This window comes from Somniosus microcephalus, chromosome 2, assembly GCF_052327205.1.
Source record: "Somniosus microcephalus isolate GS21.2 chromosome 2, FLI_Smic_1.0, whole genome shotgun sequence".
In the NCBI taxonomy this organism is placed as follows: domain Eukaryota; kingdom Metazoa; phylum Chordata; class Chondrichthyes; order Squaliformes; family Somniosidae; genus Somniosus; species Somniosus microcephalus.
Window position 1 is genome coordinate 320,181,598 of NC_140988.1, and position 24,234 is coordinate 320,205,831.

At 43.6% G+C, this 24,234-nt stretch overlaps 1 protein-coding gene across 5 annotated transcripts in view; it reads right to left on the reverse strand.

Annotated features, from left to right (window-relative positions):
- The window catches only part of znf532 (zinc finger protein 532), a 197,739-nt gene that overhangs the window by 22,866 nt on the left and 150,639 nt on the right, over positions 1-24,234 (reverse strand). For 4 of the 5 annotated variants that reach the window (XM_085974292.1, XM_085974277.1, XM_085974297.1 and 1 more), the window contains one exon: positions 23,022-23,134. In XM_085974292.1, coding sequence (XP_085830418.1) covers positions 23,022-23,134 — 113 coding nt within the window. Of the gene's footprint in view, positions 1-18,407; positions 18,475-23,021; positions 23,135-24,234 lie in introns of all 5 variants that reach the window. The other variant, XM_085974288.1, reaches the window with a different exon arrangement.

The following is a 24,234-nucleotide window of genomic DNA, read 5'->3' on the forward strand; positions in this document are numbered from 1 at the left end:
AGTTTCCTAGCTGATAAGGGAATTAGGGGTTACGGGGAGCAGGCAGGGAAGTGGATGTGAGTCTAGGTTCGGATCAGCCATGATCCTATTGAATGGCGGAGCAGGCCCGAGGGGCCGTATGGCCTACTCCTGCTCCCACTTCTTTTGTTCTTATGTTCTTATGTTCTAACAGCATCATCAGAAGTAAGACATTTGCCCATTCCTTATCAAGGAGTCGTGAAGGGAAGCGTCAGAATGAAACATACAAAAACCCATTTTATGGCTCTATCTGTCCCTCTAATTTTTCCTTAAGTTTTGGTTGTTATAAAATACAGAGATGTTGCTACCTAAATTCTATTCAAGAAAATGTGTATTTGCTGAAAAATAAGCAGTCTTTTAGTTTTCACAGGGTTTGAAGAATATGTGATGACCTGTAAACTGTTAAATACAGTGAAGTCTGCTTAATGTCACACTTAACGTGCCCAAAATCTATCACATCTACCACAAAATCTTCCAGAACTCGATGGACTCTGGAGCGGTGCCCATGGATTGGAGGGTAGCTAATGTTACCCCACTGTTCAGGGGAGGTGGTGGAGAAAAAGCGGGGAATTGTGGACCGGTGCGCCTGACATCGGTGGTGGGGAAGATGCTAGAGTCTATTATAGGAGATGTAGTGGCGGAGTGCTTGGGGAGCAGTGACAGGATCGGACAAAGTCAACATGGATTTACAAAATGTAAATCATGCTTGACTAATCTACTGGAATTTTTTGAGGATGTAACTGGTGAAATGGATAAGGGAGAACCAGTGGATGTGGTGTATCTGGACTTTCAGAAGGCTTTCGATAAGGTCCCACATAAGAGATTAGTGTGCAAAATTGGGGCGCATGGGATTGGGGGCAAGGTGTTGACTTGGGTGGAGAACTGGTTGGCGGACAGAAAGCAGGGAGTTGGAATGAACGGGTCGTTTTCCGAGTGGCAGGCAGTGACTTGTGGGGTACCACAAGGATCGGTCCTGGGACCCCAGCTGTCCACAATGTGTATTGGTGGTCTGGAGGAGGGAATTGGATGTAATGTCTCCAAATTTGCAGATGCCACAAAGCTGGGTGGGAGGGTAAGCTGTGAGGAGGATGTTGGGAAACTCCAGTACGATTTGGACGGGTTGGGTGATTGGGCAGAAACATGGCAAATGCACTATAATGTGGATAAATGTGAGGTTGTCCACTTTGGTGGCAAAAACAGGAAGGCAGATTATTATTTGAATGGCAGTGGATTGGGGGAAGGGGAAATGCAAAGAGACCTGGGTGTCCTTGTGCACCGGTCGCTGAGGGTAGGCATGCAGGTGCAGCAGGCGGTTAAGAAGGCAAATGGTATGTTGGCCTTCGTAGCAAGAGGGTTCGAGTACAGGAACGGGGATGTCTTGCTGCAGTTGTACAGGGCCTTGGTGAGACCGCACCTTGAGTATTGTGTGCAGTTTTGGTCACCTTACCTGAGGAGGGACGTTCTTGCCATGGAGGGAGTGCAGCGAGGATTCACCGGGCTGGTGCCTGGGCTGGCGGGAGTGACGTATGAGGAGAGATTGTGTCGATTGGGCTTATACTCACTGGAGTTTAGAAGATTGAGAGGGGATCTCATCGAAACCTATAAAATTCTGTCAGGTCTGGACGGGCTAGATGCGGGAAGGATGTTTCTGATGGCCGGGGAGTCCAGAGCCAAGGGTCATGGTCTAAGGATAAGGGGTAAGCCATTTAGGACTGAAATGAGGAGGAATTTCTTCACCCAGAGAGTGGTGAACCTGTGGAATTCTCTGCCACAGAGGGCGGTGGAGGCCAGTTCATTAAATATATTCAAGGAAGAGTTGGATATATTTCTTGAGGCTAAAGGGATCAAGGGATATGGGGAGAAGGCAGGGACAGGGTACTGAATTTGGATGATCAGCCATGATCTCATTGAATGGCGGAGCAGGCTCGAAGGGCCGAATGGCCTACTCCTGCTCCTATCTTCTATGTTTCTATGACCAACACAGTGTGCGGCAGCAGGAAAGAGAGCAAATAGGATATTAGGTTGTATAGCCAGAGGAATTAAGTACACATCCCAGGAAGTGATTCTGAATGTATACAGTACACTGGCCCAGCATCAGTTGAAGTACTGTGTACAATTCTAGTCACCATATTATTAAGAAAGACATCCAGGCACTGAAAGGGTGCAGCAAAAGGCAAATTGCTATCTGAGATAGCTGGATTAAGCACCTGGGTTATGAAGAGAGGCTGCAGAAGCTGGGGATGTTGACACTGGAGGAGAGAAGGCTTAGGGGTGATGCTATTGAAGTATTCAAGATTCTAAAGGATATAGGCAAGATAAATGTCTAATAGGTTTAACATAGTCACAGATTCTACAAGAGGGCAAAGCTTCAAACTAAGAGGATTTAACTATTTTTCACAGAGAGTGGTGAATACGTGGAATGTACTGTCAAGAGAGGCAGTAGGGACTGATACATTAGCAAATTCAAGGCAGAATTGAAACAGTACCTTGACAAATATTTTATAGAGGAATACAAGTGGTATTGTGGGATATGCTGGCCTAGCTTTTACAATCATAACTCTCAAGGTGACCCATTAGAATGAATGGGTTACCATCAGTATTACAATGGGAAAACTTAGGCTAATATTTCCTAGACAATGGGACTGTTGAGATGTCCTTGCAAACTACTGTCCCATCTCCAACCTCCCTTTCCTCTCAAAAGTCCTTGAATGTGTTGTTTCCTCCCAAATCCGTGCCCACCTTTACCGCAATTCCATGTTGTATCACTCCAAACAGGTTTCCACCCCCGCCACATTACTGAAACGGCCCTCATCAATGACATTCTATGTCACTGTGCTCCTAATCCTTTTCGACCTATCTGCTGCCTGCGACACAGTTGACCACACCATCCTCCTCCAAAGCCTCTCCTCCATTGTCCATCTGGGTGGAACTGCCCTTGCCTGGTTCTATTCTTATCTATCAAAGGGCAGCCAGAGAATCATCTGCAATGGTTTCTCTTCCCACTCCCACACCATTACCTCTGGAGTCCCCCAAGGATCTATCCTTGACCCCCTTTTATTTCTCATCTACATGCTGCCCCTCGGCGACATCATCCAAAAATACATCATCAGGTTCCACATGCACACTGACGACACTCAGCTCTATCTCGCCACCACCTCTCTTGAGCCCTCCATGGTCTCTGGTTTGTCACACTGCTTGTCCGACATCCAGTATTGGACACGCAGAAATTTTCTCCAACCCAAAGCCATTGTCTTTGGTCCCCGCCACAAACTCCATTACCTGACCACCGTTTTCATCCCTCTCCCCGGCAACTGCCTGAAGCTGAGCCAGATCGTTCGCAAACTTGCTGTTGTTTTTGACCCCAAAATGAGATTCCAACCACATATTCACTCCATCACCAAGACTGCTTACTTCCACCTCCATAACATCACCGGACTCTAATCCTACCTCAGCTGCTCTGCTGTTGAAACCCTCATCCATGACTTTGTTACCTCTAGACGTGACTATTCCAATGTTCTCCTGGCCGGCCTCCCATCTTCCACCCTCCATAAACTTGCGCTCATCCAAAACTCTGCTGTCCATCTGAACTCGCAGCAAGTCCTGTTCTACCATCGCCCCTGTGCTCGCTAACCTTCACTGGCTCCCGGACCGACAATGCCTGCATTTTAAAGTCCTCATCCTTGTTTTCAAGTCCTTCCAGGGCCTCGCCCATCCCTCTCTCTGTAACCTTCTCCAGCTCTACAAGCCTTTGTGATTTCTGCGCTCATCCAATTCTGGCAACTTGCACATCCTCGATTTTAATCACTCCACCATTGGCAGCCATGCTTTCAGCTGCTTGGTCCTAAGCTCTGGAATTCTCTCCCTAAACCTCTCTGCTTCTCGACCTCTCTATCCTCTTTAAGATGCTCCTTAAAACCTACCTCTTTGACCAAGCGTCTGGTCATCTGTCCTGATATCTCCTTCTGTGGCTCAGTGTCAACATTTCTATTGATAATGCTCTTGTTAAACATCTTAGGACATTTTTCTACGTTAAAGGTGCTATATAAATGCAAGTTGTTGTTGTTGAACTACAATGGTCCTATATATTCCTAAGAACATGAGAAAAACATGGAGCCCTGACACAATCCTATTGATTGTAGACTGGAGCAGCAAAAGGTCAGAGTGTGGAACTTACACATTGGCCCAGTAATTCCTCTCCCAACGCGTGAGTACGGACGGGGTACTCACACGTGTGCCCGGAGGAATTGCCAGTTTTCAGCATGCACAGCGCATGTGGGGAAAACCGGCATTTCCTCTCCTCTGACCCAAGGGGTTAAGAGGCTGAACGCGTGCGCGCAGGAGTCTGCACGTGTGACTTGGATTTCCTTAATTTTTTTTTTTTTTTTTTTTTTTTAAAAGAGAGTTGCGCATGTGTAAAGGCCTCCGGTTTTTACGCATTGAAAAACCACACGTAAGTACTTAGTTTTACAGGTAAGTGGTCTATTAATACAATTTATAAAAAAATTTCCACAGGTTTATTATTTTTAAAGAATTTACAGTAAGGTAAGTTTAGTTTTAGCCCCGATTTTTTATATAATAATTTTTTTCAAATTTTACAATTATTGGTTAAAATAGTTTTTTTTACAGTTAATTATGGTTCATTTAAGTAGTGCAATGTTTTTTTAAATTTTCTTTCAAGTTTAAGTAGTGTTTTGGGGCCAGGAGTTTTCATGAGTTTGACAGCTCTTACTGTCAAACTCATGAATGAACTTTTGCAACCTCCCATTGGTTGCCCAGTGCTCACGTGATCCCAGCCGACTCATCGCACTAAGTACGCTGCTGGATCACGCACGCACAGCGCGGCAGGACCTCAAGCGGGCCAGTGAGAGGAAATGCAATGCGGGCCACGATTCAAATGTCAGCGCGCCGGGTAAGTGCACATCAGGGGCTTGCACGCGCGGCAAGCTCCCGATCCTAATTTCAGGGCCATTATTGTCCAACAGGCCTGGTTTGGATATAATCCATTCGGGAGGCTGTGACTCAAATTGGATTTATTGATGGACAGTGAAAAACTGATGAAAACCAGGATGTGTTTATTTTATATTATTTCACAGCCAAAATAGCTTGGGCAACCAGGAACAGTCCATTCTCTAATGGAACAAAGGCAGATGCTTCTGTATCATGTTTAACACATGGAATAACCATTCAAAGGCAACCAGACTATTCTGAAATAAACTCATTGACAGACTGAGGCTAGAGCTCTTTTTTTTGCCACTGCAAAAAGATTATCTTTAAATTTTACTCAGTATACATCATCTGGACTGCAAAGTGAACTTTAAGTGTAGTTAAACTATGTGCAGTAAGTGTTGCACATTTTATTTGGATCCAGTGTCATTTTAACAGCTGTATATAAACTTAACTGTGGAGCTTTGTATGTGTGTGTGGCGGAGGGGGGAATCTTATCTAATTTATTGTCTTGCTCTGGACAATGCAACGCATCTCAGGTGGAGGTGAAGTGGTATCCACCATTGAACTTTTTCCCCGTCATCAGCAACGGCCCTTGGATATGAAGATGTACGGATCGATGATCCTTTGCGGTCTAATTCCATTGCAACCAATTACCATAATGCTTTCTATGTCATGTCAATGGTCAAAACAGCCTAAATACCAGTTTAATAGAAATAGAAAATGGATCTTCTACACTCAACCCGGAGAGGATACTGAAAATAGCTTTCATTTGTCCAGCACAAAATTGTCCTTACCTAGAGGTGAATAGCATTGAATGCGCTGATATGGTCATCAAATCTAATTAGCGGATCTGCTGTCTATGTCAACAACATTTCCACTTTCCCAGTGCAAAAACATTTCTTTACCCAGAGGTGAGCGGCATTTATTGTGACGATAGTGTCATCAAATCTAATTAGTGAGACTGCTGTCTATGTCAACAAACCTCTAAAAAGTTAGATGCCATCAGTAGTCACGCTCCTGCTCTGTTCATGCTGAGTTTTAATGAGATCTTAATTTTTCCTTAAGGACAATTACATTATCACTAAACTTTAGTGATAACGTGATGCCTGAAAACAAAAATGAAACTTTCAACCTTTGTCAATATTTGAGAATGATCTACACTGGCAGTGCGCAGCTCATTTGGAGTGCAACAAAACCAAAAATAAATACCTACACGCAATTCAAATTCGGATTACATTTCTGGCAAATGACTACTACAGTTGCACTGCATCGTCCTCAGAACACAGTACACTGGTCTTTCAATACATTGTGCCAGGGAGAGGCACAAAGCAGTGGATTTTTGCTATTTCTTTAGATGGGGAGAGAAAGACAAATACAAGATACCTTGAGCCAGTCCTACACAAAGCATAGTGATAAAACCAACATTTTCAGAAACTTGGAGCAGTGTCTATCCTGCCCTTCGGCATAAGAAAGGACGAGGAGATTGAAGAAAGGTGGCTTTCAAAGGAGCAACGATAAATTTATTGTTAAACGGTGGCAAAAACAAGAATGTGCTCAGGACTGAAGGACGCTAATAGAGGGAGTCCATGATAGTGCAAATCACACATGGGCTATTGGAAAGGGTGGATTCAATCAGTTAAATGGCATTTCTTCAAAATACTTTATGGTGAGGTGAATAGCATAGTAAATCAAAAAAGGGTGTAAAGATAAACCCAGCAACTACAGGCCAGTCAGTTTAACCTCGGTAGTGGGGAAGCTTTTAGAAACAGTAATCAGGGACAATATTAACAGTCAATTGGATAATTGTGGATTAATTAAGGAAAGCCATCACGGATTTGCTAAAGGCAAATCGTGTTTAACTAGCTTGATTGAGTTCTTTGATGAGGTAACAGAGAGGGTTGATGAGGGTAATACGGTTGACGTAGTGTACATGGATTTCCAAAAGGCGTTCAACAAAGTGCCACATAATAGGCATGCCAGCAAAGTTAAAGCCCATGGAATAAAAGGGACAGTGGTAGCATGGATACGAAATTGGCTAAATGACAGGAAACAGAGAGTAGTGGTGAATGGTTGTTTGTCGGACTGGAGGAAGATATACAGTGGTGTTCCCCAGGAGTCGGTTCTAGGGCCACTGCTTTTCTTGATATATATTAATGACTTGGATGTGGGTGTACAGGGCACAATTTCAAAATCTGCAGCTGACACAAAACGTAGAGATATAGTGAACAGTGAGGAGGAGAGTGATAGACTTCAGGAAGACATAGACAGGCTTGGTGAAATGGGCGGACACGTGGCAGATGAAATTTAATGCAGAAAAGTGCGAAGTGATACATTTTGCAGGAAGGATGTTCCCGATGGCGGGGGAGTCTAGAACCAGGGGTCACAGTCTAAAGATAAGGGGTAAGCCATTTAGGACAGAGATGAGGAGGAATTTCTTCACCCAGAGAGTGGTGAACCTGTGGAATTCTCTACCACAAAAGGCAGTTGAGGCCAATTCATTAAATATATTCAAGAAGGAGTTAGATATATTTCTTAAGGCTAAAGGGATCAAGGGATATGGGGAGAAAGCAGGGACAGGGTACTGAATTTGGATGATCAGCCATGATCTCATTAAATGGCGGAGCAGGCTCGAGGGGCCGATGGCCTACTCCTGCTCCTATCTTCTATGTTTCTATGGTAGAAAGAATGAGGGGAGGATATATTAACTAAATGGTACAATCCTAAAGGGGGTGCACGAACAGAGAGACCATGGGATATGTGTGCACAAATCATTGAAAGTGGCAGGGCAGGTTGAGAAAGCAGTTAGAAAGGCTTACAGGGTCCTGGGCTTCATAAATAGAGGTATAGAGTACAAAAGTGTGGAAATTATGATGAACCTGTATAAAACACTGGTTTGGCCCCAACTGGAGTATTGTGTCCAATTCTGGGCCCACACTTTAGGAAGGATGTGAATGCCTTAGAAAAGGTGCAGAAAAGATTTAAGAGAATGATTCCAAGAATGAGGGGCTTCAGTTATGTTGATAACTGGAGAAGCTGGGGTTGTTCTCCTTGCAACAGAGAAGATTGAGAGGAGATTTGATAGAGATGTTCAAAATCATGAGGGATCTGGACAGAGTAGATAGAGAGAAACTGTTCCCATTGGTAGAAGGGTCGAGAACCAGAGGACACAGATTTAAGTTGGCAAAAGAACCAAAGGCGACGCAAGAAAAAACTTTTTTACTCAGCGAGTGGTTAAGATCTAGAATGCACTGCCTGAAAGGGTGGTGGAGGCAGATTCAATCTTATCTTTCAAAAAGGAGTTGGATAAGTATTTGAAGGAAAAAAATTGCAGGGCTACGGGGAAAGGGCAGGGGAGTGGGACTAGCTGAGAGTCGGCACAGGCTCGACGGGCCGCATGGCCTTCTTTCGTGCTGTAACCATTCTATGAAACCATATATTTAAATTCTGCATGAAAAACTGAGAGCCAATGTTCAACGGCTTTGAAACTGAGAGCCTTATAATAAACAGAGCATCTGGTGAAGAGTGACACAAATTCCTCTGTTGTCAAGTATTGATAGCTCATGCTCTCGCTGAGACAGCCAAATGTCAATATGCAGACTTCTGATATATAACCAATTAATATAATGGGAAACGGATCATGGCTGGAATGTTGTGCAAATTAAATTACCAGTAGATAATGATTTTACTTTCAAGTAGAACTGATTTAGAAGACAGCTCTATTAATCCTGTGCAATTATGCAGGATCAACCGTTCTTAAGGCATGCTTTGTATAGTGGGCCATTCAATGGTATCTAATCAGCTTTCAAATTATTTAGTAGATTATGAGGAGAGATTTGAAATGCTGGGGCACTGTGCATTGGAGCAGAAAGGACTAAGGAGAATTAAGAGAGGTTTTTAAAATAATTAAGGTTTTTGATAGAGTGAATAGGGAAAGACTATTTCCTCTGGTTGGCAACTCAGTGACGAGGAATAATCAGTTTAAAATTTTCACTGGGAGTGAGGTTCGGAAAACTTTCTTTACACAGAGGGTTGTTGGAGCATGGAATGCTTTGCCACAGTAATTAGTTGAAGCAGAGACCATGCTCTGCCACAATAGTAGTTGAGGCTCAGCCCATTGCAGTGAGATTAGTCTTGGATCGTTCTAGCAAACAACCAACATAGACACAGTGGGGGAGAAATTCAGTATAGCCCCGTTTGGAGCGCTAACTTCGTCGGGTTTAGCGCCCCCCCCCCCCCCGCGCCGGAAATTGGTCGGTGGTGCCCCAAAGGGAAGCGGGGCGCGACTGGAGGCGCCCGCCTCCCTCTTGGGGTGCTGCGAGTGAATATCGTGGTGCTACGTGCAGAAGCACCACACGCTGCGGCATGTCACGTTGTGGTATTGCAGGCCTTCCTCCCCTTCTTAAAGGGGAGGGGCCTTGTGCAGCGCGATCTGGGGCCCAGCTGGGCCCCCGGGGATCGGGAGTGCAGGCAAAAGAGCCCGGCACCCAAGAGAAGTGCCGGGCTCTTGGAGCGCGGCCGGCACTCCGCAGGGGGAGGGGTTGGTGCTGGCAGGCGGCCAACAACAAAAATGGCCGCCCCGCATCTCGCCTTTAATTTGCGCCTCCCCGGCCACAGGTACGCCACCCTGACCGACATAGCATCCGGCGGTAAATCAGGGGGCACTCCCGAAGATCGCGGCTGGGGCGTGAGCGGGGCGCTGCGCACACCGATGACGTCATCGCCAGCGGCGCAGCGCTAACGGTTAGCGCCACCACTAGCCTCCTGCTGAATTTGGCGGGAGGCGTGGGCAGTGCCACGCCCGGGCGCTAGTTGGTTTGCGCCCCACTTAGCGCCCTCTTAAGGCGCTAACGGGTGGCGCAACCAACTGAATTTTTCCCCCAGTGACCTTCTGTGCTGTAAACTTCTATGGCTCGATCTTCGATAAACAAGTATGGAGAGGGCATAATGGCTTAGGGTTTCTGCTAGGTCACGCTGTTTATTTCAGCGCAATTCGCCTGAAGTCAGTCAAAGCATCGCCAAAGATCGCGGACTTTCAAGCGCAAATTACGCTCAGGGCAAATCGAGTTTCCGCAATCTTTTGCGCTAGTTTAAAAAACATTGCAGGCTCGTTTGCAGGCCTTCGTGGAGGCTCTTAAGAAGCTTTTTTTTTAGGCGCGAGAACATTAATAGGCATCTCATAAAAAGCTTTTGAATATTTTTTTTCAGTTACTGAGGAACTGACTACTGTACACCAATATAACGAGCAAATGGTCCGGCCTAGTTATATACAGTCATTTTCCATTATTTGAAATTCGGTTACTCAAAGGTGGTAAACTAGACACTGATTAAAAATGCTTATAGAAACATAGCAGATAGGAGCAGGAGTAGGCCATTCGGCCCTTCGAGCCTGCTCCGCCATTCAATGAGATCATGGCTGATCATCCAAATTCAGTGCCCTGTCCCTGCTTTCTCCCCATATCCCTTGATCCCTTTAGCCTCAAGAAATATATCCAACTCTTTCTTGAATATATTTAATGAACTGGCCTCCACCGCCCTCTGTGGCAGAGAATTCCACAGGTTCACCACTCTCTGGGTGAAGAAATTCCTTCTCATTTCAGTCCTAAATGGCTTACCCCTTTTCCTTAGACTATGACCGCTGGTTCTGGACTCCCCGGCCATCAGAAACATCATTCCTGCATCTAGTCTGTCCAGGCCTGACAGAATTTTATAGGTTTCGATGAGATCCCCTCTCAATCTTCTAAACTCCAGTGAGTATAAGCCCAATCGACACAATCTCTCCTCATACGTCATTCCTGCCATCCCAGGTATCAGCCTGGTGAATCTTCGCTGCACTCCCTCCATGGCAAGAACGTCCTTCCTCAGGTAAGGCGGCCAAAACTGCACACAATACTCAAGGTGTGGTCTCACCAAGGCCCTGTACAACTGTAGCAAGACATCCTTGTTCCTGTACTCGAACCCTCTTGCTACGAAAGCCAACATACCATTTGCCTTCTTAACCGCCTGCTGCACCTGCATGCTTACCTTCAGCAATTGGTGTACAAGAACACCCAGGTCTCTTTGCACTTCCCCTTCTCCCAATCTATTGCCATTCAAATAATAATCTGCCTTCCTGTTTTTGCCACCAAAGTGGATAACCTCACATTTATCCACATTATAGTGCATTTGCCATGTTTCTGCCCAATCACCCAACCTGTCCAAATCGTACTGGAGTTTCACGACATCCTCCTCACAGCATACCCTCCCACCCAGCTTTGTGTCGTCTGCAAATTTGGAGATATTACATCCAATTCCCTCGTCCAGATCATTAATATATATCGTGAACAGCTGGGGTCGTAGGACCGATCCTTGCGGTACCCCACTAGTCACTGCCTGCCACTCGGAAAACGACCCGTTTATTCCAACTCTTTGCTTTCTGTCCGCCAACCAGTTCTCTATCCAAGTCAATACCTTGCCCCCAATCCCATGTGCCTTAATTTTGCACTCTAATCTCTTCTGTGGGACCTTATCGAAAGCCTTCTGAAAGTCCAAATACACCACATCCACTGGTTCTCCCTTATCTATTTTACCAGTTACATCCTCAAAAAATTCCAGTAGATTAGTCAAGCATGATTTACCTTTTGTAAATCCATGTTGACTTTGTCCGATCCTGTCACTGCTTTCCAAGTGCTCTGCTATTACATCTTTTATAATGGACTCTAGCATTTTCCCCACTACCGATGTCAGGCTTACCGGTCTATAATTCCCCGCTTTTTCTCTATCACCTTTTTTGAATAGTGGGGTAACATGAGCTACCCTCCAATCCATGGGTACTGTTCCAGAGTCTATCGAGTTCTGGAAGATAACCAGCAATGCATCTACTATTTCTAGGGCCACTTCCTTAAGTACCCTGGGATGTAGATTATCAGGCCCTGGGGATTTATTGGCCTTCAGTCCCATCAATTTTCCTAACACCATTTCCCTACAAATACTGATTTCTTTCAGTTCCACCCTTTCATCAGACCCTATGTTCCCCGGCATCTCTGGGAGGTTATTTGTGTCCTCCTTTGTGAAGACAGAACCAAAATATGTATTTAGTTGGTCTGCCATTTCTTTGTTCCCCATTATAAATTCCCCTGATTCTGACTGCAAGGGACCTATGCTTGACTTCACCAATCTTTTTCTCTTCACATATCTATAAAAGCTTTTACAGTCAGTTTTTATGTTCCCACAAGCTTACTCTCATATTCTATTTTCCCTTTCTTAATTAATCCCTTTGTCCTCCTTTGTTGAATCCTAAACTGCTCCCAATCCTCAGGGTTATTGCTTTTTCTGGCCAATTTATATGTCCTCTCTTTGCATCTCATGCTATCCCTAATTTCCCTTGTTAGCCACGGTTGAGTCACCTTTTTTGTTTTATTTTTATGCCAAACTGGGATGAACAAAATCTGTAGCTCATCCATTCGGTCTTTGAATGTTTGCCATTGCCTATCCACTGTCAACCCTTTGAGTGCCATTCCCCAATCAATCCTACCCAACTCGCTCCTCAGACCATCGTAGTTTCCTTTATTTAAATTGAGGACCCTAGTCTCTGATTCAACTACTTCATTCTCCATCTTAATGAAGAATTCGATCATATTATGATCGCTCTGACCCAAGGGGCCTCGTACAACAAGATTGCAAATTAATCCTTTCTCGTTACATAATACCCAGTCTAAGATGGCCTGATCTCTGGTTGGTTCATAAAAACATAAGAAATAGGAGCAGGATTAGGCCAATCAGCCCCTTGAGCCTGCTCCGCCATTCAATAAGATCATGGCTGATCTGATCCTAACCGCCAATCCACTATCACAGAACCATCTCCTGAATCTAACAGAATTAGACACACGAAACAGGAGCAGGATCAGGCTACACGGCCCCTGGGCCCGCTCCACTACCCACAGGGCCATGACCGATCCGAACCTAGACTCATATCCAAATTCCTGCCCGCTCCCCATAACCCTTAATTCCTTTTACTTCTAGGAAACTGTCTATTTCTGTTTTAAATTTATGTAATGATGTAGCTTCTACAGCTTTTTGGGGCAGCATATTCCATGGACCTACCACCCTCTGAGTGAAGTAGTTCCTCCTCATCTCAGTTTTGAAAGAGCAGCCCCTTATTCTAAGACTATGCCCCCTAGTTCTAGTTTCACCCATCATCGGGAACATCCTCCCCGCATCCACCCGATCCAACCCCTTCACAATCTTATATGTTTCAATAAGATCGCCTCTCATTCTTCTGAACTCCAATGAGTAGAGTCCCAATCTACTCAACCTCTCCTCATATGTCCATCCCCTCATCCCTGGGATTAACCGAGTGAACCTTCTTTGTACTGACTCGAGAGCAAGTATGTCCTTTCTTACGTATGGACACCAAAACTGTACACAGTATTCCAGGTGCGGTCTCACCAATACCTTGTACAACTGAAGCAATACCTCCCTATTTTTATATTCTATCCCCCTAGCAATGAAAGCCAACATTCTTAATCACTTGCTGCACCTGCATACTAACCTTTTGAGTTTCGTGCACCAGGACCCCCAGATCCCTTTGTACTTCAGTACTTTCCAGTTTCTTGCCATTAAGATAATAACTTGCTCTACGATTTTTCCTGCCAAAGTGCATAACCTCACACTTTCCAGTATTGTATTGCATCTGCCAGATCTCTGCCCACTTACTTAGCCTGTCTATGTCCCCTTGCAGGTTTTTTATGTCCTCCTCACTCACTACTTTCCCTCCCATCTTAGTATCATCTGCAAACTTTGATATGTTACACTCGGTCCCCTCCTCCAAATCATTAATATAGATTGTAAAGAGTTGGGGACCCAGCACTGACCCCTGTGGAACACAACTAGTTACTGATTGCCAGTCTGAGAATGAACCATTTATCCCAACTCTCTGCCTTCTGTTAGATAGCCAATCCTCTATCCATGCCAGAATATTACCCCCAATCCCATGATTTTTTATCTTAAGCAATAATCTTTTGTGTGGCACCTTGTCAAATGCCTTTTGGAAGTCTAAATACACTACGTCCACTGGTTCCCCTTTACCCACCCTATATGTTACTTCCTCAAAGAACTCCAGCAAATTTGTCAAACATGACTTCCCCTTCATAAAACCATGCTGACTTTGTCCTATTAAATTATGATTATCCAAATGTTCGACATATTGGTCCAGGAAACCATCCCGTAAACACTCCAGGAATTCCTCCTCCACAGTACTGTTACTAATTTGGTTGGCCCAATCTATATGTAGATTAAAGTCACCCATGATGACTGCTGTGCCCTTATTGCACGCTTCTTTAATTTCCCTTTTAATGCCATCCCCAACCTCCGCCTTACTGTTTGGAGGTCTATATAACACTCCCACTAACGTTTTTTCCCCCTTAGTATCCCATTTTGAGCTGTATTAATCAAACTACACCAAGTTACCACTTGTAAATATATCAAGGAATATTTTATAAAGCAAAAAAGATTTTTTTAAATTACGTTCTGAAGCACAGGTTCATGGCAGATTTTGCATCTGGCAATATGCAAATGAGTTTGAGCGGAATCTTGAGGGGGAAAAAAATCACTTCTCAAAACTAGCACAATTTTGGGCACAATTTGCACCCAAAGCGGAAACTCCAAGTCATCTATAATGTTACAGAAACATACTTAGTGCTGGCCTAAAGAGAATGACTTAGTTCAAACTTGGAGAACACTGTCTCAGCATATATCAGATTTATCTCAAGGTGGTTATTTCTTTATTAAACATTGTGAGTTAGTTGAGAGTAGATCATGATATAAAAGAATAGAAGCAAATATGCTTTTGTACCAAATGCCAAACCTCACAGAAATAAAGAGCTGACTGTGCCACTGTGGGAGATGCTGAGTGGAGGGCACACAATGAGAGCGAGTAACCTTCTTGGGCTGTTCCCATGTACCTGCTGGTGGTTGGTTACAGATTGCCTGATTTCGGCAATCACTGCTTGGGACAAAATAAAGTTAGGAGCCTCACCCCTGCCCCCTGGCCCCAGCCAACAAACAGATGGCAAGTGAAGATCAACTTATAATACACTTTGGATAAATCAACACGACACACTGCACAGCAGTAGTGTGCTGAGAAGTAGGTGGCTTGCTTCAGTACTGTAAGATCAACTGTTCACTTACTGGTTGACCAGAGGCTTCTAAAATAAAAGGGCTGCTTTATGAAATGTGTTCACAGAAGTGTTTTCACATCTTCCAAAGTTGTACACAAAGATAAAATGGAAAGTATGGAAAACTGGTAACTCACAGGAAAATTAAAAATAGAAATAGAGGAAACCCCCAAAAAGTCAGACCAGGATTTGGAAATGCTGAAGCTCTAATAGTAAAATCTTATACCATTTTCTTTTCTGTATGCACATCAGTGAGAACCACCACCCTCTTGGTGACGTTGAAATTGTACAAGTAAAAGGAAATGTACCAGACTAAAATCTGCACTGTACGTGATACGGACCACCAGCGATTAGCTAAGAGCTTATTTCATGTTTATTCCAGATCACAGTTTGTTTGGACACAGTACAACTGACCTCAGCATTCACTTTCATCTGTGCTGTGACATTATCACATTACCTTCCTCCTTCCATATGTTGCAGCTTTTCATGAGATTTGAACAGCAAGGATTCGCAGGCATCGGGAGGTGACCTGAACTAGAATCACAACGTTGGCAGGGTTGCCACAGTGGGCATTTGCTAAGTCATACCTAGTTCAATTTCTGCAAGTTCTTCTGTGCTTCTAACAACCTCTAGGGTCACATCCATAAGATTACGGTGCTTCCTCCAGTTGCCCTAACTGCACCCTGCTGTCCAAAAAAAAAATCTATCTAAAATGTATTAAAAGTCTTGCACATAACAGACACATCCTGTTTGTCATACTTGTGCCATCACACTTTGTTGATTGTAAAACAGCAGCAAATCAGAATGGAAGGGAATGGTAGGGAACCAAAAGTGAATCAAAAGCAAGATCAGCAAATGCAAAATTGATAATAAGAAACTACTAAGGACTATGAAGACAACTAATCCTGAATAACCAGTTAGATGAATCTACAAATCATAATGAAAACAAAATTAAAAAGGGTGAACCAATCCAATTACTCAAAATACTTTTTCTTAAATTGAGCCATTTTTTCCATCAGCAACTGAAATTTCTAATGTCCAAAGTAGATTTTAAATAAATAAAAATATTACATATTTGACAACAACATGATTAAATTTACATCTTTTACTTGGACGCCTTAACCTCTCCCAAAAGCTTGTGTTCGGTCTTGATATTTTTGCCCACTCTGATTCAGTATCTGGAGGCAGAACCTAGTCTGCACATGTTCAATGTGCATTATTTCCCACCATACATCAGTAGCATTTAGTTAGCCCAACTGACAAAACACTTTGCAGCTTCTAACAATGTGTTTAATTCATTTTGTAATTCTTTGGAGGAAAGCTGGAGCAGAAATTTCAAAAGCTCCTTCAGATAAAGCTTGTACTGAGTGTATTTTCTTTTTTTTTTAAACGGAGAGGCTGTTTGAGTCTGAGAGAAACACAGATCGATTTCAAACAGCAAAAGATCAATTTTTGGATCAAGAATAAGGAGAAGAAATATACACTAAATGGTAAAACTTTAAAAGGAGTAGATGATCAGAGAGACATAGGCAGTTCAGAAACCCAATTCTTTGAAAAGTGGGTGAACACACTGAGGCAGTCATTAAGAAAATGCGTACGAGATCCTAGGTTTCATAAATATAGACATCAAGTATAAAAGCAAAGAGGTAACACTAAATTTACACAAATCATTGGTTAGCTCGCAATTATAATATTGTGCCCAGTTTTGGATGCACTATTTTAGAAAGGAGGTCACTATCACGGAGAAGTTACAGAAGAGATTTAATAAGACGATATGAGAAAAGATATGCTTATATTATGAGAGACTGGAAAACTGGGGCTCTTTTCATTAGAGATGGGAAGGTTCATAGGAAATCTTAGAGGGATTCAAAATTATGAGGTGTTTTGATAAGATAAATAGGGAAATACAATTTTCAATGGTTAGTGGAAGGCATAAATTTACAATAATCACCAAAAGATCAAAGGAAGAGGTTACTTTATTTTTTACACAGCTGGCTGCTAGAGCATGGAATGCCTTACCAGAAACGGTGGTATCATAACTTTTGAAAGGAAATTAATATTTGTAAACTAAAAATTTAACGAGGAACGCGCAGAAGAATGGGACCAAGTGAACAGCTCTTTTAAAGAACTAGCACAGGTGCAGTGGGCCGAAAGGCCTCCTCCTGTCCTGAAAAATTATCAATTTATGAGACAGAGGGAGAAGAGACATTTTTGAGTTTTGCTTTTGCAGAATTTTTAAAAAACACAACAGCACTGAATTTTGCAAGCTTCTCAAGGAAACAGAAAGGATATCGGCGATTGAGTTTTGTGTATATATTCTAATCTGTGATAGCTGAGACAGATACACACACAAAAACAGAGAGACACACACACACAAATACATACACAGATATGGATGTGCAGACATCAGTCACACTGTATTTGTAGAGATCTCTTGGATATATCCAAGCCTGTGCTGCTAGACCTGGGACAATTCCTTCGCAATGCAGTAAGACCCTTCTACAGTAATTGCAGAGCCAAAGACCCCCCAATCCTTTGCTGCCAAACCTTAACACCCCCACTTGAATGCTGCCAAATTCTAGGACCCCACCCCAGCTCTGCCAAAACCTCGGACCATTTCCTGGTACTACCAAAATCCAGGACCCAGAACTGTCCCCAGGGCATCTAAACTTCCCTCCCCCGCGCCCCCCCCCCACACCAAGTACTGCTAAATACCAGATACCTACCTCAAACTGTTACACCTTGCATCCCTTCTTGATGTCTCTCCTCAGCTTTAAAAGTGTCAAGGGATAAAATTAAATAAAATGGCAAAGAAACACATATATAAAACTCATTTACTGTTTTCCCAAAATAGTATATAGAAAAATATAATAAAAGGCCTGGTCTAGCACGCACTTCCTGTGCCACAATTCTGTCACGTCAGATGATGCCTAACGATGCTTTTGAACTAATATAGTGGTTAGCACTGTTGCCTCACAGCACCAGGGACCCGGGTTCGAATCCGGCCTCGGGTGACTGTCTGTGTGGAGTTTGCACATTCTCCCTGTGTTTGCGTGGGTTTCCTCCGGGTGCTCCGGTTTCCTCCCACAGTCCAAAGATGTGCGGGTTAGGTTGATTGGCTATGATAAATTGACCCTTAGTGTTAGGGGGATTAAATACGTGGGGTTACGGGGATAGGGTGGGATATGTGTCGGTGCAGGCTCGATGGGCCGAAATGGCCTCTATCTGCACTGTGAGGTTTCTGTGATTCTGTGATTCTGTGAATTGCTTTCAATACTGATCATTACTTACCTTTCAGCCTCCTAACAGCAGGTGGCGCTCCTGCTCAATTTGTATTCTTTTCAAAACCAAAGCCTTGCTGTAAATTGGGAAAAAAGCAGGGGCTGGTCAGATGGGCAAGATGGCTTTCATGTCAACCTGCGGGAATGAGGGAAACGGTGCAAATGGTGGGAAGCAGTGGGAAGGGTTATGGGCTGAGGGTGCAGGTGATTGGGCCAAAGGAAGTAGGCTGATCAAATAATGAAATTGGGGCTCAGGGGAGAGCAGCTAAATGGAGAGATGGTAGGAAAGATTAGGGATGTAAGATGATGGTGGGATGGGAGGTGAAAGGTGAGCAGATGGGTAAGGAAATGGTCATTGACTAGAGGGACAGCTAGGGCACAGGAAGGATACAGAGCATTAGGGTTAGTACAAAGAAGCACAATACAAACGAGGGGCTGGTGGAAAAAGGGTGGGGTTGTCATGAGAGGGTGATGGTAAAACAAAGCCATTATGCCAGGTAATAGACACATAGGGAAGCAGCAGGGATGGGTGACACAATTAGGGATGCAAGGAGAGCCACTGAGGCCTACAAACTGCATTAACCCCTCCACCCAGGCCTAGAAAAGTGAACCTGCAACCCCTGTTCGTCCTCTGCCACACCACTTGTACCAAAAGCAAATACGAAAAAAGACAGAAAGAAGCAGAAAAGCACCGAGAGCGAAGCAAGAAAGAAAATAAGAGCAGAAATAAGCAGGAGAGAAAAAGAGATACAGAAGCAATAGCAGAGGAGAACAGAGAAAATAACATGAACTTGATAGGTAAGAAAGAGACTGAATCTTCTATAAAGCACACTTCCATTGTCTAGTAAACCAGCATATAGAAAATGTGAATACACAGCTATAATATAAATGTCATTTCCAACACAGTGGAAGAGATTTAAATAATGGATTATTTCACCACCACAGTCCACATAGAGTTTAATAAAATAATACTACTGTGTAATCTGGCTATAAGCCCGCTAAATGTCTTTGGCTGTAAATTTAAAAATACAAATTTAGAGAAAGCCAGTGTTGTTAAAAGGTTGAGTGAAATTGCTAATTTATGCTGTATATGTAGGCAATGTTTGTGTTGTGAACTTGCACTCACTAGGACCTAGATATGTAATCGCTCAAGCTAAGTTATGGCCAGAGAGGAGATCTTCCTCACAACACAGTTGTGTTTGGATCCAAGTCCCAGAACGTCTCCTTTTTGATTTTCATATCAAACGTAATTATGTTATGTTTCCTAGACATCCCCTATCATTACATTACCTAACTATCCCTACTTCATTTCCAAGAACAATAACTGCCTACTTCCTTGTTGAACTAATAACATATTGATCCAGAAAGCAGTGCTGGAGACACTGCAGAAGCCCTTCCCCATATTTGCCACTTGCTTTTCTTTTATCTCAATTTATCTTTGTATAAATGAAGTTGCCCACCATTGTGGTCTTGTTATTTCTGCATATTTCCCTAATTTTTCGATTTACCTCTTCCTCTATCTCCTTTCCATTGCTTGGTGCTCTGCAATAAGCTCCCAATAGAATAATGGTGCCATTCTTATCCCTTAACTCTAACCAAATAAGATTCAGCTTGTGCACAATTCCCCATTATCATCGTCCTAATGTTATAATGAAATATCTAATTAACATTGCCACGTCTCCTTCCCTTTCTCCCATTCTATTCTTCCCGAATATTTTGTAACCAGGAATATTTAGCTCCCAGTCCTGCCACAATCCAAGACATATCCCTGTTAATGCTATTACATAATACCCCTCGTCAGTAATTTGTGCCCACCGCTCACTAATTTTATTCACAATACTTTGAGCATTTACACACATGCAGCTCAAACCTGCCTCTGCCTTTTTAGTCTTACTGTTTTAATCCCTCCATCTGATTTATTTATTTCCTGTTTGTCTCTCATCTTTCTTACATCCGTTTGCTATCGTCTCCACTGCCTCCTCTTGTTTTTCTTTCCCTCCCCACGCCATATTAGTTTACAACTACCCTTGTATCCTCTGAAACGTTTGAGGACTAGTTATAGGTGTATAAAATCCATTGGATATTTTCATTCTTAATTTTTACACCAACTAGCTGGTCACTGATAAACTGTATTGTAATTATATTGAAAACATTCGCTAAGAACATTTAATATTGTTTGAGATTGTTTTGACGCATACCCTTTAGTGACTAAAAATGGATGGTGCAATAGTATTTAAATAATCCATCAAGATCCATGGCAGCTAGCTATTAGAGTCTCTAAAGAACAGAGTATTTATTATTTATGGCTAATTGAACTCAATTACTTTAATTTCTCTCTGGTCAATAAATCAAAACAGTAAGTCACAAAGAAAAACAAAGAGAATATGTGGGTGTACAATGATACTTGGATAATTGGGAGTTTTCCCATGAATTATTTAGAAATGTTCTTGCTAGAATTAGGGGCTCTGTCCTAAAATTTGTTTTTTGTTCACAGCAAAAAGGCAGTTCACATAATCGGACTGTGTGTCCTATGAACTGAAATCTGCAACCTTTATGCATACCACGAGTGCGATAGAGTGGCACAGGACAATTACCTTTTCATTATAATGTACTGCAAAAGAGACTACATGGGAAGCCAACAGGTTCTCCTGTCTAATCCAAAACGTAGTGAATATCACTGGCGTGTTGTTACGATCAGGCTAAAAGCAATTGATCAATTTGTTTACTATAGCTTCACGGAAACAGTAAGATATGAGTAGTACAATACTTAAAAATAATAAAAAAATGACTGTATCCACAAAGGGGAAAATTCCCATTTCTAGAATGTATTTCTTGCACAGATCATTGTGATGAGGCTTTGGACACCCTTAATGATTTAGTGATGTATGTAGGCAACATGATTCTTATGTTAGTCCAAGTTCAAGGGTCAGTTCCAGAAACTGAACTAAATATATCTGTACTATATGTGCCAAGCCAAGAGGCCACTGAATAAAAAGCTGCCAATCAAGTTCAAACACACAGTGGTAGATGTTCATATTCCATACTCATTTTTGAATTACGCAGTACTTCTTGATGCTTTAAGCCTAAACCTGACTCACTTCCTAATCTTATCTGGTCCACAGAACTCCAACTTTTGATCCTTCTCACTATTAGAAACAGCTGATTTCCGAGGGTTTATGAGAATTTTTTTTTTAAATCAGTAGACTGCACTGGATTGACATGCAACTCCTGCTCACAGCAGTCCTTCAGTCAGGACCTGCTTCAGGAATCCACAATACTGCAGGACGCAATTTACTGCACAGCTATGGGTTTTTTTTTAAATTGCCACAAACCCACCAGTAGATCGGAGTTTTTCCAGCGGTGAGAATTTTTCATGGATAGCTCACTTCATTTATCTGTGGCTTTGCACTGGGGTTTGAGTGGAAAAAGGATAGTCCACCTTTGAGCAACTTCATAAAGGCTGTAGTGCTGCCCTCTACAGACTACCACCAGCCAAAAGACTCTCAGACCCTATCCCGAAGCATTTCATGTCTCTTCTCAACTGCCTGAAGCGGTGGTCAGCTCTTACTCTGCCCTCCCAACTGAGTTCCAAGATGGCTGCTTCTGTCTAATGTCCGACTCCCCACTGCTGCTACTTTTAACTTGAGACACTTGCCCAAGTCCCACTGCTGCTGCCTCTTACCACTCATAGTTCGAAAGACAAAGCAAGAGGTAAAAATAGAAAAGTAGTAGAGGGTAAATAGTAGGAGAAAGGCTGAAATAAGGAGGGATGGGGGGGGGCGATAGAGCAAGAAGGACAGATAGACTGGGGGTGGGTGGAAGAGCCTCTCCCTCCCTATAAACGTTCCTCCCATATTCATAAACAACCACTCAGCCTCTCCATCTCCCATGGCTCCTCCACTCCCAAGTCTCAATCACCAATAGGGCTACCTCCTACCATTTCCTTTTATTCATCACCACTCACATCCCCTTAACCCACTTTCTTCTGGATTCATCTCTGGGGGGGGGGGGGGCGGGGGAACCTTTCCAAGTCATTACAACCACATTCTTGGACTCTGTAGTGCTTAGCCTTTGGCCCTCCTTTCACCACAATATCTCTGCAGCTGTTTATTTGCTCAACCACTCCTTCTCAACCCCAGTAAATCCTTCAGTTTCCTATCCCATTCACTTCCCCTGTTGCAGCCCCATCTTTGCTCCCTCAAGTTCATGGGGAGTAAACTTGAATGCACCTAGCACAAACCTGGCTTTAGCCATCCATCCCCTGCCCATATCAAGCTCGACTGGGTTTTGCTCTCCTCTACTCTAGGATTATTTAGGAGGGCAAAGCTAATCCTTTTCTACTAGCCTTCTGCTTAAACTCTTCATTTGTCCCTCTGTCCTCACCTCTACTGACAAAATATGGAAGAACTCATGGATTTCTACAGCTCTAAGACAGAAACCATCTATTCAGCTGCATCTGCTTCTTGCCCCCTTTCCCACAAAGCTAAAGCTCTGTCCTCGTCCCATTCCCATCAAAAAATAGATACCTTTCCCTCAAACAACATTTGGTTTATGAAGTAAACAATTAATAATTAATCCATTAAAAAAAATCCAAAATGGAGTTCCACTTGACAGCTGCACTTACCAGCATGTGTACACTTTCCGGATGCCTTTATGCTTGATGCGATTGTGCCGGCACAGACTGTGCGAGGAGCTGAAGGATTTCTCACATTGACGGCATGGGTGCTTCTTCATTTGCTGTAAGCAAAAGGAAATGTCACGCCGTTATAACTATTGCTATTGATTTTACTCTTAAACTGAGCAAGAACTAAACCAACCTTTTGAGCAGTGCACTAGCATTTTCTGATCGAAGGTAAAACAAGCATTCAATGGAAATTAATATACACTTTAACATCACAATGGTGGCTGAAAATGAACTATGGTCTAGAAATTGGGTATAGCCCCGCTTGAGGCGTTAGAACTGGTGATGCGCAAAGTTTATAGCCAGACGAAACTTATCGCCGCCTGGCGCGATATTGGGTTGCATCGCCCCCAAAGGGGATTGAGGCGCAAAATCAGCCGTTGCACGGTGCTCTTAAGGCGCAAAAGGTCAGGCGCTACTCAATATCGATGCGGACGGGCGCAGCGCAGGTGAACTCAATTACGGGAAAGCATGGGACCGACAGGCGCTGGCCGGCTCTTAAAGGGGCGGGTCAGTCAGACTGAGCTTAAACACCCAACGCCCTGTAGGCCTCAGATTCGGCGCTCGCCCTTGTCTGGCGTTAGAAACTTGTGCATTATGGAGAAGGTTAGGCAGAGAGCAGAGCGCTTCAGCACTGAGGCTCTGGACCACTTGGTGGCTACAGTTGAACACCGTCGAGAGGTCCTGTATCCGGATAATGGCAAGAGGCCAAATCAGAAGGCTTATCGACGATCTTGGAGGGAGGTTGCTGTGAGGGTGAATTCCAGCAGCATGGCGACCAGGACCCCTGTTCAGTGCAGGAAGAAATTCAACGACCTCACACGGATCGTTAGGGTGAGGGATGGTTTACCAAACTTGTGCTTCCCTCCATCTGCAGCTGACTTCGGGCACCCTGCTGCAATGATGCGCCAATGGCCATCTGTCAGTATGCACCCATGGCCCTTTCTGGCTACACACATGGACAGATGTCTCAAGGCTTCATGTAAGGGCTCTTGCACCATGGGGGGCATGCGATGAGGTCTCAAGGCCTCATGTAACAGAACCTCCCCTTCTTTCCCCTGCAGTCCAAGATGGCACAGATTAGAAAGGAGCAGCGTCGAACCGGTGGCGGACCTGCACAAGTGGTCACTCTCACGGATCTGGAGGAGAGAGTGCA